The 15,254-nt window shown below is 45.0% G+C and overlaps 1 protein-coding gene across 3 annotated transcripts in view; it reads left to right on the top strand.

Annotated features, from left to right (window-relative positions):
• Window positions 1-13,705, top strand: part of MYO16 (myosin XVI) — a 605,690-nt gene extending 591,985 nt beyond the window's left edge. For all 3 annotated transcript variants that reach the window (XM_027065214.2, XM_053217786.1, XM_027065212.2), the window contains exon 35: window positions 13,314-13,705. In XM_027065214.2, the coding sequence (XP_026921015.2) occupies window positions 13,314-13,541 (228 nt within the window). In that variant the 3' untranslated portion in view covers window positions 13,542-13,705. The remainder of the gene's footprint in view (window positions 1-13,313) is intronic.
• The last annotated feature ends 1,549 nt before the right edge of the window (window positions 13,706-15,254 follow it).

Below are 15,254 nucleotides of genomic sequence, written 5' to 3' on the forward strand. Positions count from 1 at the left end.
TGGTTATGAGAAACTACTAGAATAATCACATGTGAAAAATGCTTTAAGAATATAAAATAATAGCATGAAGATGATGTTAGACATAGGGCCTTAGAAGCCTCAAAGGATCCCACGTTTAGGCGTACAGATGGGACCACTGCAGAGAAACAGAACTTCAGGTGTATTCTGGCTACATCTGATGGGCTGACAGAGAGAGTCCGTGGGAGAATGGATGGTGACGAAGCAGTAATAATCAGCGTGGCCAGAAAATACTGGACTTCCCATGACCTGCTAAAGAGTGGAGACTTGATGGTTTAGGTCAGGCAAAATGGCGGCACTGCAGCGTTTTGAACACAGCAATTACATGAATAGATTTATTCTTTGGAAAGATCAAACCTAGTAGATTAATTATCCTCAATAATACCTCCTGTTGTTGGCAGTGAGTCTCCCATATAATCCCAAGAAACACGTTTTAAAAAAAAAAATTGTAATGTTCTTACTTTCCGTGTTTCCAGTATAATAGATTTGTTTTTCTGTATATTCTCTGGATTCCAACCCCATTACTATCATACGTCATTACTACAAACATACCCTAAATATAGGTTATCAATTTGTTACAATCTAGTCACTCATACTGATGCTGCCATGGTTTTTTTTTTTTTTAATGAATTGAGGTGAAAGACCAGAGCTCATATAAAATCCATATCCCAGCATGTCACAAATTAATTACATTGCATGATGTATAGTACAATCATAAATTTCTATTTTATAACTGTCCATTAATAGGAAGAACTATACATTCACTCATCAGAGTCCATTTTCATTCATAGCTATTAACCTAAAATCGTCTACCAAATGCAAATAAATGTCCATTTCAATGATATTAAATGTGTTCCAGTATAGTACTACTTATAAAAGTCAAGAACAGTTAGTAACTTTTTTAAGAAATCAAACTGAAAGATAAGGTAAAAAGCTCAAATTCTCTCTCTCCTCCCTCACTGCCTGGTTGCCCATTGCTTACAATAGAATTCGCAAAGTGCCTTTAAAAAGATATTTTCCCCTTTATTTGGCCCCTTGGCAACAAAGGAAACAAAATGGCAACAGAAGAAACAAAAGAGCAAGAATGAACTCAATTGAAATCCTGTATAAATACCTATTTCTGAGTTAGAAGGATCAACTCTTTTTTGCCTAAACCAGAAATGCTACTTTGACGTTCAGATCATTTTCTTAATTTTTTTTTTCACAGAATGAAAATATACAACCCTTTCATCAAAGTTTTTTTTTTTGAATCACATGTTATTTTATGCCACATCTTTCAGTTCTATTTAGGTAGACTTTGGCTTTGGAAACTGTGATTTTCAAATTTCACTTTTTAATGGTTTCTCCTCCAACATCTTGTTAGCATCAAGTAGGAATGGGATTTGCATTTGAAACACTAATATTCACTATTCAGTCAGCCAAGAAGCTTCCTTGTTTTAATTTCCATAAATGTCAGTAAATGCCTCTTTTCACCTTTGGGTGAATAGTCAATAGAGAAATCAATTCTGCGACAAATGAACAGCAACATGATTTTACATATGAATTATTTAACAAAGTTTATTTTTACCCTGGAAGAGAAAGACTTAAGGTAAAACATCAGTAGCAAATTATTAATTTACATTTATTAATATTATTCATAGAAGTGCGTATCCACAGGAAGTAAAGAAATCTATATCTCATTTTTTAATTAGTTCATCTCAGAGAACTCTATTAATGACACAATAGAAATCTATTGAAAATTAATGAAAAAGATATACAAGTAATAAACCTCATTAAGCCTTTACACCACGTTGTGGTTTTCTCTGGCTTGTGAGAGAGTCATTGACCCTGGAAAGGGAGGAACCTAGTGAAAATGACCCATTTGAGATGTAGACCTTCCATGAACTCAGTCTTTACATCCTTTTAGCAAATTCTGTCTTCATGTCTGCCTGATACCTCTGGACTTTAGAAGACACAAAATACTTTACAAGTCCAGGCGGGGAAATGAGAACTAGATTCATGTCTTGAACTTCTAAATATCAAATCAGCAAGATTTTCTCAAAAACAGGATGAAACCCTTTTTTTAAATCCCTATAGTGAGTCGTTGACGTAGTAATAGCAGGTGTTACAAGTGGCACTATTTTCTAAGGATTACACTATCGATGAGGCAATCTTCCTGTTAAGACCCTGCAGAAAGGAGGGGATTTTGCTTGAGGATGAGTATTGCAGCCCACAGGGAAACGCCTGGACCATGTGGTTCATGTATATCTTCTGCTCGCGCCCACTGGGAGCTCGAAAGGAGGTGTTCCAAGGCACCTGTTTATTGAGTGTGGATGGCTTGTCTTTGCCTTCCCTGATCTGTCCTTGAGAACAGAGAGGAGAACGTGAGGCTACAGGTTTGAGGAGGTCGAAACTGACCAGAGGTTGTAGATCACAAACACCACCCCATCCCGTGCAGCCCACTTGGTGGGGGGGTGGGGGGAGGTTGGGACACTCCGATGATGCTGCCAGGCCTTGCATGGCTGCGAGGTGGCTCCATCTGTCTGTTCCTTTGAGGGCCAGATTGTCCCAACTTCCCATGAACTGTGACTTTCGGCTTTCCCACTCCAAATAACAACTGGCCCCTAAGCTTTGAAGCTTTCCTACTTCTTTTGAATGTCAAATTTTAAAATAAAAATCACAGAATAATTTCCAGGTATATTATTAGATCCTGTACTGACTTTGTTTTCAAAGGCATTTAAATGGACAGATGGCCTGCTCCATTTTCTAGAAGTCTGGGAGTTGTACCTCTTACACCATAGTATCATTTTTTTCCCCACGCCATCCAAAAATAATAATTCTGGGCATGGGATGTCTTAGTCTGCTCGGGCCGCTATAACAAAATGCCACAGACTGGGTGGCTTATAAACAACAGAAATGTATTTCTCACAGTTCTGAGGCCAGAAGTCCAAGGTCGGGGTACCTGCACGGTCAGGAGAGGGGTCTTTTCCAGGTCGCAGACTTCTCTCTGTGTCCTCAGAGGCAGAAGGGGTGAGGGGGCTCTGTGACGTCTCTTTTATAAAACCATTAATCCCATTCACTGAGGCTCTACCCTCATGACCTCATCACCTCCCCAAAGGCCCAGCTATAGATAGCACCACACTGAGGGTTAGGATCCCAACATGCGAATCTGGGGTGGGGGAAACACAAACTCTCCGACCACTGCATAGGATAAGCTTGTCTGATCGTCTAAGGCATTGCACTCTCTGGCCACCCTGAAGTCTGCAGTGACTGTCCCACTGTCTTTCAATGGCCCCACTCACTAGCCATTCAGAGCCATCTAGCCATGTCTGAATTCCGAGTAACTAATGGGTCTGGGACCACCCACACCCTATGTGACTTCAGAGCAACAGAGCATTTTGAATAAGTTCCCAGGGCTGTATGGTGTTTGAAAGGGTCTTATCTGAATCTGTGACATGTGAACTACATCTCAAGTGTAAGATCGGGGTCAGTCCGCCATTGCTTGAAGGCACTCTCCTCCTTTCCTTCCCTGTCCCTGATGGGGGTGAGATGCCCAATTGGCCCTAAGTTTATTTTAAAAAAAAATGAAAACACAAATCTGATAGACTGTGTGAAAGAAGATTTCAATATAGAGCAAGTAAGCCTGGCTGCAAGCGTCTCTGAAAACAGCATCAGGAGGCCACCAGGGAGGGGGAATTTCTGCACGTTCTCATGGGCCTCTGAGCTCTTTGCCAGCTGCAAGCCTTCCCCCGGACTTGAGTCCTTCCTCACCAGGACACCAGGAGCTGTTCGCCTTCACTTTCAGAGGAGGCAGTGCGATTTGTTGGACAAGTTTCAGCCCCTAATTTCCATCTTAACCCAACCAACCTGAGTTAGGCTCCTCTCCACCCCTCTTTTATCTGGAGGACCTGAGAACTGCACTCACACCCTTCCGCCTTTGTAACTGCCCTGTCTTCCTGGGAGCATGAGTCAGGTTTCCACGTGAATCTGTCTCCCACATTGCAATTCAAATTGCCCAACTAAATGCCCGTTTGCTTGGATTTTTAGTAAATTCTTTCTTGGTTGTCAATTATGATAAAAACTCCCTCCCTTCCCTTCCTTAAACCTTTGCATGCAGACATTCAGACACGAACTCTGTTTAAGCTCTCGAAGTACATTGGATGCATTGTGCTTGCTGAGCAGAGATTAATTTACTCATTTGGGACCCTAAAGGACACCCGTGATCTGATCAAGCAACAGATTCTACCTCCGGGGAATTCCACCCACATAGATCAACATTTTCTCACATATTACATATGACCCTTTTTAAACGAAAAAAAAATCCCCCTAAACCCTTAACATTTCTGAAGTTAACTTATTATAATGGTGATTAAATGTAGACACACACATTGTTCCATAAAATGTCTTCATCCTCTTTGTTCTCATTACAGCTATAAAACTGAAGCAAATTTATAAATTCAACATGGCAAAAACCTACAAAAGCAAACAATTAAAATTTATCACATTCATGGTAGGTATGAGTGCGTTTAGCTGGAATGAGAGTCCTGGTGAAAATATGGACGTGGCATTGACTCAGATTCCAAGAACTACATTCTACTGTCTTGTGCTGTTGGTTAACCCAAGGCCCTTCCACTTTTCTCTGCTTGAACTGCTGGGAAACTATTAATCTCACCCATGCTGAAATATCACTTAGTGCTTTCTTGGGGGAGATGCCTTATTTGCATATTAAACGCAACTACTCTCTTCTGGTTAGCCTGCAACAATATCAGTGATATTCCGTGTGGCATCCTGCTTGTAAATAAAATAAGAAGTTAGAGAATAAAGTCTCGCTGAGCACTGGCTTTAAAAGTAGGCATTCAAATGATCCAAGGCACGATTGTATTACTTTTGAAAAAATATCATGAAAATAAAAATACGAAATATATTAGATCATCCAGAGAACTTGAGGACCCCTGAAAAGTACATATACAAATCTGTTTCTGCAACATTACGCTTAACAGTTTAAATTACTCACTAAAATCTATTTATACCCTTTTTTATCTTACTCCTGAAATTCAAAGGACCTCCGGACCTTTCATTTCTTTCTGTACAACTTTCTTTAGTTTTAAATCATATGTGCAGAAATCATAGTTATTTTATAAATGCAGTATGGTGCTCAGTATTTTGACAGCTTCGTGTTGCTAAGGAAGAGACTTATTTGTATTTGTATTTATTTTTACTTATTTTTTAAATGTTTTTTGAAGTTTTTATTTATTTTTGAGAGACAGAGCATAAGCAGGGGAGGGGCAGAGAGAGAGGGAGACAGAGTCTGAAACAGGATCCAGGCTCTGAGCCATCAGCACAGAGCCCGACACAGGGCTCAAACCCACGAACCGTGAGATCATGACCTGAGCCGAAGTCAGTTGCTTAACCGACTGAGCCACCCAGGTGCCCTATTTTTATTTTAATTTTAATTTTTATCTTTATCTTTATTTAAGGCCCTAAGTTGTGAGAAGTGTTTTCATTTAATGTTGTCCAATTGACTCATCAGGATAATCATCATTCAGCAATGTTTAGGGATTTTCTCAAGTCACAGAGCAAATGATGATGAGATCATAATGCCCTACATTTATAGGGCACTCACTATTTTCACATACTCTTTTATGTGGCCCACACACATTACTCATGTAAATCCTCACGCGTTTTGGGGAGGTAGATTGTTACTGTGGTCCCACTTTACAGATGAGGATGATGAGTTGGGTCACAGACTGTCACTGGGTGGCAGATTTCAGATTTGAATCAAGCACTACTGTAGACCCTGGATCTTCCACCATGCTGCCTCCAGCCAGCACCCATCTGCTCATGGACTGGTGGTCCTCTGAGACAGGATGGGAGTCCAGGGTCACTACTGACACTTGTCTACCTCAGGTCCTGTGGAGATGCCTCTTCTTGCCTATTCTTTCCCCCTTTTCCAAATGGTGGCAACCTCAACTTTCAGCATTCATATCAAATGGTACTTCCTCCTCTGTGAAGTTTCTCCAGACCGTCCTCCATAAGTCCCCTTTCCCAGGTAAATGGGGGAAAGAAGGTTTTAAAAAAACTCCTTCTTTTTGAGCAACTCCATCTCTACGCCATGTGCAACACGTTAATACACTTTTAAGCATGGTTCCTTTAAAAGCAGGGCATTTGCGGGGCGCCTGGGTGGCTCAGGTCATGATCTCACAGTTCTTGAGTTCAAGCCCCGCATCAGGCTCTGTGCTGATGACTCAGAGCCTGGAGCCTGCTTCAGATTCTGTGTTTCCCTCTCTCTCTGCCCCTCCCCAGTTTGCAATCTCTCTCTCCCTCTCTCTCTCTCTCAAAAATAAATAAATATTTTAAAAAAAATTTTAAACAGCAGAGCATTTGTAATATTCGTGTGGCACAGAGGTGATAGAGTGTGGGCGTCCAGCATCATAGGTATGGGACAATTTCTAAGTTCCCAGTTATAACAGTTGCTTCCTGGTTCCGAAAGATGATGATTTTGTGTCCAAACACTATAATATAAAACATGCCAGAAAAGAAAATAAATAAGTGACTAGCTGTCTGAAGTGACATGGGGTGGAGATAAATCTTTGAAGCAACGGTAAACAAGCTTGAAGCTAAAAGATACCCATATGGCATCCTTTAGCCAAACAACAAATCAGTAAGTGAAACCTGCGTGTCAAGCCAGCAGATGCTAGGCACTCATTTCCAGTTGCATCCCTGATCCCTGGCATCATTTCTTCTCTTCCTGAAAAGAAATGGTTCCCCCCCAATACCAAAACTAAATTCAAACAATTATTTTCATCATGATAGTGTTCTCTTTCATTCCCAGCCCCTATTTCTCCCTTCCCCCCACCCCTTCCCTTTCTGGAAGCCATCAGTGTGTTCTCTGTAGTTACAAGTCTGTTTTCAAAACTAAAGTTTTTGTTAAAAAGTCCATTATTTCTTTTTTCATGATAATACTTAATTTATCATGAAACTCGAAATAATGGTAGAGGAAGAGGGTTATTGTTGTTACCAAGAGGGCAGGAAATTTAAAGAATGGAGAAACATTGGGGCGCCTGGGTGGCGCAGTCGGTTAAGCGTCCGACTTCAGCCAGGTCACGATCTCGCGGTCTGTGAGTTCGAGCCCCGCGTCGGGCTCTGGGCTGATGGCTCAGAGCCTGGAGCCTGTTTCCGATTCTGTGTCTCCCTCTCTCTCTGCCCCTCCCCCGTTCATGCTCTGTCTCTCTCTGTCCCAAAAATAAAAAAATAAACGTTGAAAAAAAAATGTTAAAAAAAATGGAGAAACATTGACCCAGATGTGTTTATAGTGCTGAATAATATGGTGAATACTTTGGGGGTGCTTATATAGTACTTGACCACCATTATTCTTAAAGTTTATTTATTTATTTTGAGAGAGACAGAGACGAGGTGAGCAGGGGAGGGGCAGAGAGAGAGGAAGAGAGAGAATCCCAGGCAGGCTCCATGCTGCCAGCACAGAGCCCGATGTGGGGCTCGAACCCATGAAGCCTTGAGATCATGACCTGAGCCCAAACCAAGAGTCAGACGCTTAACTCCCTGAGCCACCCAGGCGCGCTGACCACCATTTTTTTTAAAGTTTATTTATTTATTTTTAAAGAGAGAGCAGGGGAGGGGCAAAGAGGGAGAGAGAGAGAGAGAGAGAGAGCGCATCCCAAGCAGGCTCCATGCTGTTACCACAGAGCCCGACACAGGGCTCAAACCCACGAACCCATGACCTGAGCTGAAACCAAGAGTCGGACGCTTAACCGACTGAGCCACCCGGGTGTCCCTCCTTGACCACCACTTACATGACATCCGTAGTTGCATTTGTTGGCTATTCTAAAATATTAAAGCTCCTTTTCTGCCTGTAACAAATATGATTTTTTGCCTCACAGTCTAATAAATGTAATAAAATCTAAATAAAGCAGATTGAACATCATTCATCCGGGCATACCGCGCTCATCTCCAGATCTTCTATGTATTGTCTCACAGATGATAATTTTAAAATGCCCTCTGAACTTTGTTACGTTGAAAGTAGTGACCTATCGTGTATCCTTACCTGGAATTTTAACCTTCATCTAAGGAATAAGCTGTGAAAATTCTTTGTTTTTCTTTCTTAAACGACGATCAATAATGTTAGTATTTTAACATCTCATTTATACCATTCTGGCAACTATCCTTATGTGCCTATTAGACTTTACTCAATACCTATTAATCTCCATAATAGACAATAAAGTTCCATGGGATCTCTCAATGAAAGGGTTTATTCTGAGCATTAGTTGATTATTGCAAACATCAGTCAAATTTTTGCTTATCAAGGAAGCACAGAAAGCTCTTGGTTGTTGATTCAAAGATGGCTGTCTTTTTTACTTACTCCATTATTCAAGACATCAATATCCTCATTAAGAAAATGCTTTCTAATGGTTTGGGCATAGGAGTTTCACCTTTTATAATATACTTGGGAATACAGATATTTTTAGTAAACACTGAGAAGCTCTGAGAAAGTGCGTTTATTTATTTATTTTTTCAAAAAAGGGAAGCAGTAACTCGGGGGATTGGGGCATTTTATGTCAAGACCCCTCCCCACAAGCCTCAGATCGGCGGCCACGAAAAGGCACTCTCCACAGACTGCCATCCAGTGGCTCAATCTGCAAATGTGTTCCTATCATGAAGGTCTTTGCGGAGCGTCGCATCTCACATATATCTTTGGTCATTAGGAAGGGCTCTGCTAGAGAGAGTCTAGGACTGAGAAGACACGCAGAGTGGTGGTACTCGGCTTCTGGTGAGTGGACAGGGCTGGATGCTTATCAGATGCACTGGCAAGGACATGATCTAGCCGGGGCCCTCACGCCACGGAAGAGCGATGCCAGCAGCTGGGTAGAGATTTGGATTCTGTTTGTCTAGTTTTTAGGCTCTTCTCTGTTTTGTTAGACTGGGCCTCCATTTTTATATTCTTTCTGTACCCTCCTTGATTTCTTTTAATTAATGCAGTATTTCTTATTTCACATTTTCTGCATATAACTGGCTCATTATACATTCTTCCCCTGTCGTTCCTGTAGTCTCACTAGAGAAGAAAGCCTGCATTTTTGACTTACTGACTCTTAAGGGATTCTGTTACTTTGGCTATTTTCCTCATATTGCTAGAACCTTAGAACCTCTAAACTCCACGTAACCCCTCGGGGCTCCCGCCGTTGCTGTTGGCATGCATTCTTGTTCCGCAGAAAATTTATAGTCTGCAAGACGTTCCAAGCATGTTACTCCTATTTACCCCTGGATTTAATTCCGGTGTCTTTCTCTCTTAAATTTCCATTTTTCTGTCCGGGATCATTTTCTTTCACTTTAAAAAAAAAAAAATTAAAGACTTCTGACGGCAAATATCCTCCTTTTTGTTGTCTAAAAACAACTTTACTTCATTGTTATTTCTGAGGGGTATTTTTATTCGAGAACAGAGTCTTAGGCTGAATTCCTTTCTCCCAGTACTGTCACCTGTGATTTGCGGTTTCCTGGCTTCTGCTTAGAAGTTCGTTTTGCCTCTCGCTGTTGTTCCTCTGAAGGCAACGTGTCTTTTTTTAGGGTTTTAAAGCTTTTCTGCTTTGCCTTTGCTTTCCTAGGATCCGCCTCGTGTTTTCTTATTGGTGGTGGTGGCCTGCGTGTGGTCTGCCTTCTGTGTGGTTTGCTGAGCCTCTGAAGTGTGTGCATTGATTCCATTTGCAAGTCGGGGGACTTATCTGTTGGGATATTGCCTTGCCACGTTCTTTGTACACCTCTTCCTTCTGGGGCTCCTTTTATGTGGGTATATTCCGCTATCTCCTCGATTTGTCCATCTTTTCCTCTCCCCTAGGCATTTCATCATAAGTACTTTCAAGTTGTTATCAGCTAGCCCTACATCTGGATCATCTGTGAATCCATTTTATCTTTTGACTCTCGGGTAAATTTCCTTGTCTCTGCATGTAATTTCTGATCGCACAGTAAGCATGTGTGTTAACAAACTGTAGATGCTGTGGACCATGGTTTTATTTATTTACTTATTTATTTATGTTTATTATTATTTTTTGGCTTATTTACTTTTGAGACAGAGAGAGAAAGCACAAGGGGTGGAGAAGGAGAGAGGGAGGGAGACAGAGAATCCCAAGCAGGCTCTGAGCTGTCAGCACAGAGCCCGACACAGGGCTCGAACTCACACCCTGTGAGATCATGCCCTGGGCCTCGGTCTGACACCTAATGGACTGAGCCGCCCAGGTGCCCCCACAGACGATGTTTTCTACCCCAGAGATTCCACCATCGCGCTAGGAAGCTGAGGCAGGGAGGACCTCCAGAATCCAGTCACAGATAGAGCTGCAGCGGAGAACCAGCCTGCGTCTACTCCATCCCTGATCTCCAGGCAGCACCGCCTGCCATGCTTTGGCCCAGAGCCTGCCAGGTGTCTGTGCTCCTTAGCCCCGATGGAGTGCAGATGTGTTCCAGCTGTGCATTTCAGAGCTCCCAGGCCCACCTGCCCCACTCGGCTGCAAAATCTGCAGAGCAGTCAGGGGCTTGAGGCTCCTATCTCCCCGGTCAGATACTTGCTTCAGAAGCGCCTCCAACCATGCAGGGGAATTTCACGCTGCTTTTCATAAGCCTTTGGCTTAAGTCACCACGCGTGCTTACAGCTGAAGAATGTAACAGATGTCCCTTGGGGAAAATGGCCATCCTTTGAGGGTCCTCAATTTCCCAATTTGTGCCTCTAGTCTCATACAACTGCAACACATTGTATGGTTCCTCTCTCTTCTAGAAAAGGCTCTCTAGACCTACAAAAGAACTCAGAATTGGCAAATGTCCCAGGAGGGGGGGGGGGGAGCAGCTGGTAATGATCTGTTCAGAAAGAGTCTCCCCATCCAGAATTTCAGTTTTTCTGGTTCTCAGTTTGCCAGAGCTATCCGATGCTTTAAATATATGATTTGGGTAATTTATCTCTCTTTTTTTTTTTTTCCTTCTAGTAAGTAAACTGCCATGACCTATCAAATCCCATGCAGATATGAAAGTTTTGTTTTGTTTCTAATTAGATCATCCTCAAGCTAAGTTACTTAAGAAAGATGATCTCTCAAGGACACTTGGTGGGAAAAAAATCAGCTGAGACTGGTAGAATTAAATGTTCTCTCACAAGAATAAATCCCATGACAGTATTTTCCAGAGATCGCTACTATGTGCTAACCATGGGTCAAGGAACATGTATACGATGCTTAAAAACCATAGAGTGAACAGGATTGAGGCTAAATGTAATCGCCGAGCATACACTGGTGGAGGGAATAGAGGGGTTAAAATATATTGGTGGGGGAAGCATACAGATTCCACGTGAACCCCACTGAGGAAAGGAACAAAGAAGACCATGGCATAGGGATGCTGGTCGTTAGCATACATCAAACTCTGCCCCACAGCTATTCAGTCAGTGATAAGCAGCATAAAGTAATACTTGAAAAGACAGACTCTAGAGCTTGACTGGTTGGTTACACCATTTCCCATGGAACTTTGGGCAAATTACACTTTACATTTTTGGGCCTCAATTTCCTCATCTGCAAAAAGGTGGCACTGCTTTATACAATTCTCAGGACGACTGCTGAGTTAATGTTTCTAAGGTGCTTAGAAAAGGACCTGGTACATATTTAGCACCCCAAATAATTACTGAAAAATAGTCTGGGGGCACCTGGGTGGCTCCGTCGGTGAAGCATCCGGCTCTTGGTTTCCGCTCAGGTCATGATCTCACAGTTTGTGAGTTCCAGCCCCGCATCAGGCTCTGCACTGAAAGCATGGGGCCTGCTTGGGATTCTCTCTCTCTCTCTCTCTCTCTCTCTCTCTCTCTCTCTCAAATAAACAATAATAATAATTTTTACATCTTCTCTTTCTTGGCTCACTTTTGTGACTGTAGGGTCAGTCTGGCTTCCACAAAAGCCTTCCCAGCAGGAGAATGCCTCATTTCCAGGTTGTTCTGGTGCAATCCTGGACACTGGAGAAAAATACCCTTTTAAGGGGTGGGGGGTACTACTTCGGCATTCATTCCTGGAGGTGGCTTCAGGGATCAGACCATCACAGTCCTATTTTCCACACTTAGGTTTTTTGGGGGGTTTTTTTGGTGTTTTTTTCTGATTATATGTACATCCAGTCTGAGGGATCTATTTTCGCTAGTAACCAGCTCCAGAAATCTAGTTCTGCACTCTCAGTATGGGTTTGAATTCCCAGTTTCTGTGGTTTACCACCACATCTCCATCTTCTGCCATCTTTTTTTTTTTTTATTCTAGCTTTAATTCTTCTTTTGCGGGTAGACTGTAGGCTCACGTGTCCAGGTTAAAGGTGTTCGCTCTAGAACCATCCTGGAGCACTGACTGTGCTTGCTGCTTTTGAGTGACTGCTTCTACCCAGGAGCCAAATGCCATGTCCTGCTTTCCTGTATTCTCTTTTGTTTTGTTGGGGAGGCTGGAAGGGGCACCAGAACAGAGCAGTAGGTATTTTGGAAGTGGGTTGACTTCTTGTTTCTTCTGAATTTTCCTGTGTTCCCACTGTGATGTCTGGCATACTCACTTTAGAATGGCCAGAAAAAATGGTATCCTGAGGAAGCAAGAGGGAATTGCACCGCACGATGCTCTCCTAGTCTGTCTCTGTAGGCGCAAGGTCAGAGAGCACATAGCTGCTAGTTGAGATCGCTGCTTTGAGTTGCTGCTGCAAAGGAGTATGTGCTGATTCTCCATTGGGGTTGCAGGTGCCCGGGTCATACTAGCCCGTTGGATATTGCGGTGGCTGTCCCTTGCCACACCCAACTCTTGGAAACCACTTCTATATTAGTGTGGTCCTCTGTTAACACAGACCGTGAAGGGGCCCTCTGGAGCAGGGCTCCATCCTTGGGTTATCCTGCTGTAGTCAGGAGTAGGGTCATGTTCCCACAGATGGGAGAGCTGAACCCTAGCATCTGGCAAGCCTCGAAGAACCCAAAAGCACCCATTACAAACAGGGTTACAATTGTGATAAATGAGGGGAAAGTGTGAGATGTCGTAAGAACATGTATAATGACAGCGGGCGAAGGGCATACACATGTTTGAGTGTTTCTGGAATCGCCTGGAGGTTCATCTCCTGGGCCGGTGCACCTGTCGTACATACTATGTTGTCTGCCATCTTACTTCAGCGGCCCCCTGCCCAGCGGCCGTATAGTTTCTTGACAGCAGTGCCTGGAGGCCTCCAAGCAGCGCCTGAGCCCCCCTCACACCCATCCCGGCCCCGGTGTGGCTCTTCTCCTCTCTCCACTCGCTCACTGTGTGTGCTGTTCCTCCCCTCCCCCCACACCCCAGGTCATCCATCAGCTGAGGCTCTCGGAGAACGAAAGCGTGGCCCTGCAGGAGCTCCTGGACTGGAGGCGGAAGCTCTGCGAGGGGAGAGGAGACTGGCAGCACCTCCTGCAGCCCTCGGAGCCCAGGGCCCCGCCCCCTCCTCCCTGCAAGAAGCCCACGCTGGTGAAGAAGCCCGACGGGGCCTCCTGCGGCCGGCTGCCTTCCGAGCTGTGGGACTCCACCATGTGAGAGCCGCACAGCAGGTGGACGCAGCGACATTGCCCGGTGATGGCCGCCGCCGAGGCTGCCCTGTCCCCGGTGCTTCCCGCGGCGTGGACGCAGAGCCACCCAGGACGCGCCAGCAGAGGCCACCAGGGCCCGCCTGTGCTTGTGCGCATGCGCACACATGCGTGCGTGCGTGCGTGCGTGCGTGCGTGCGCTGTGCGCGTGCGCATTCTTTCTCGCTAGTTCCGGCGGAATCCGTCCGTTCTGGCTCCTGGGCTCTGCGGCCCTGGGGCCGTGTTTCCCCTACGTGGCGAGAGAAGGGCCTGGAAAAGCGTGGGGGGAGGAAGGGCGCGCCCGCCGTACAGTAGCGCCGCCCACGTGTTCCTCGCTGGCCCGTCGCTTTTCTAGAACACGCTGTGCGGGACACATGTTCCGTTTCTTTGTAGGTGTGGTGTTTCCTTGGACTTTACAAACGTGATCACGATGTACATGTTTATTACCCTGTTTTATAACTTTATGCAATTGGTGGTGCTCCCTTCAAAACACCCGTTTGAAAGAGCTCGTTTCTAGAATTTTCTTTCCTCCACATGCTTTTCTTTGTTTCTCCTAGAGGACCTAAAGCCCTCGAGACTGTGCCCCTGCTTCAGCCCCGCCAGCGCCAAGCCTGTACACGCATGCACGGAGTCCCGAGTTTTTCATTTCCCTGATGAGGAGGCCGCTCCTCCCTGCGCCGTGTCTCTGCTTACGTGTCTCGCGAGCTCCTTCCGTCCGTCGTGGCCTTTCCTGGCGCCACCATCGGTCACAGGAGCTCAGACACGTGTGGCTTCACATCCATAGCTGGTGGGGTGACAGGGTCGTTCCAGTGAGAGGTCTACGCGATCCAGAGGAGCTCGCTGAGACTTGCCGCCTGGGGCAGAGATGCTGCGTCCCCGGGTGGCCGTCCCCTCGGAGCTGCGCTGCATGGCTCACCTGCTGTATGTGCTCAACCCCCCTGTAACACGACCACCCCGTTTATCCATGTGCTTCTGTGGCTGCGGGGACGTCCTCAGCCGTGCCGTCAGACCGCGCTGTGTCGCTACTAGGAACTCTGTATTCAGACCAGACTTTGCGAAGTCACCATACCAATAAAAGGTGCAGCTGTGTTCTTCTGGTTGTGTTTATTTGTTGCTGCTGCCGTCTCCCTGGCGCGACCAGCAGGGGCAGTGACAGGCCATCCCGTCTCTGCTGCCCACCTTCTTCTGTTCTTACGGCATTTTGCAGGCTACAGGCCCTAGTGGTTTAAAATAAGGATTTTATGGATTACTCAGACGTAACCACCATGTAGGCATATGTCAGTTTTTAAGAATAATTGTCATTTAGGAATAATAATGAGGCCGCCAGATCTGGAGACAGTTTCCATTAAAACAGATAGTTTCTTACCTGCCAGGGGGAGAAGCTCAGGATCGGCTAGGCAGCAAAGGGGGCCACGGAACTTCGGAGCCGAAGCTTTTATTATGATGCCCTTGGGAAGGGCTGGGCGATGCAGGGTATGCAGGCATAGAATCTGGTAAGTTTGAATCATTTCAGAGGGCTTCATGTGCGGGGTGGTCCCTAGTTATCTGGTACCTGGCCCCAGGCAGGGGCAAAGGGAGGAAGGATCAGTGGCTGGAGGGGGAGGTTGTTGAGTGTGGGCTCTGCAGTGGTGGGAGTTGCTTACTTTCTGTAAAATGTGACTAGTCCCCAGGGGCGGCTCCTCCA

The sequence above is a fragment of the Acinonyx jubatus genome, chromosome A1 (assembly GCF_027475565.1).
Source record: "Acinonyx jubatus isolate Ajub_Pintada_27869175 chromosome A1, VMU_Ajub_asm_v1.0, whole genome shotgun sequence".
NCBI lineage: Eukaryota > Metazoa > Chordata > Mammalia > Carnivora > Felidae > Acinonyx > Acinonyx jubatus.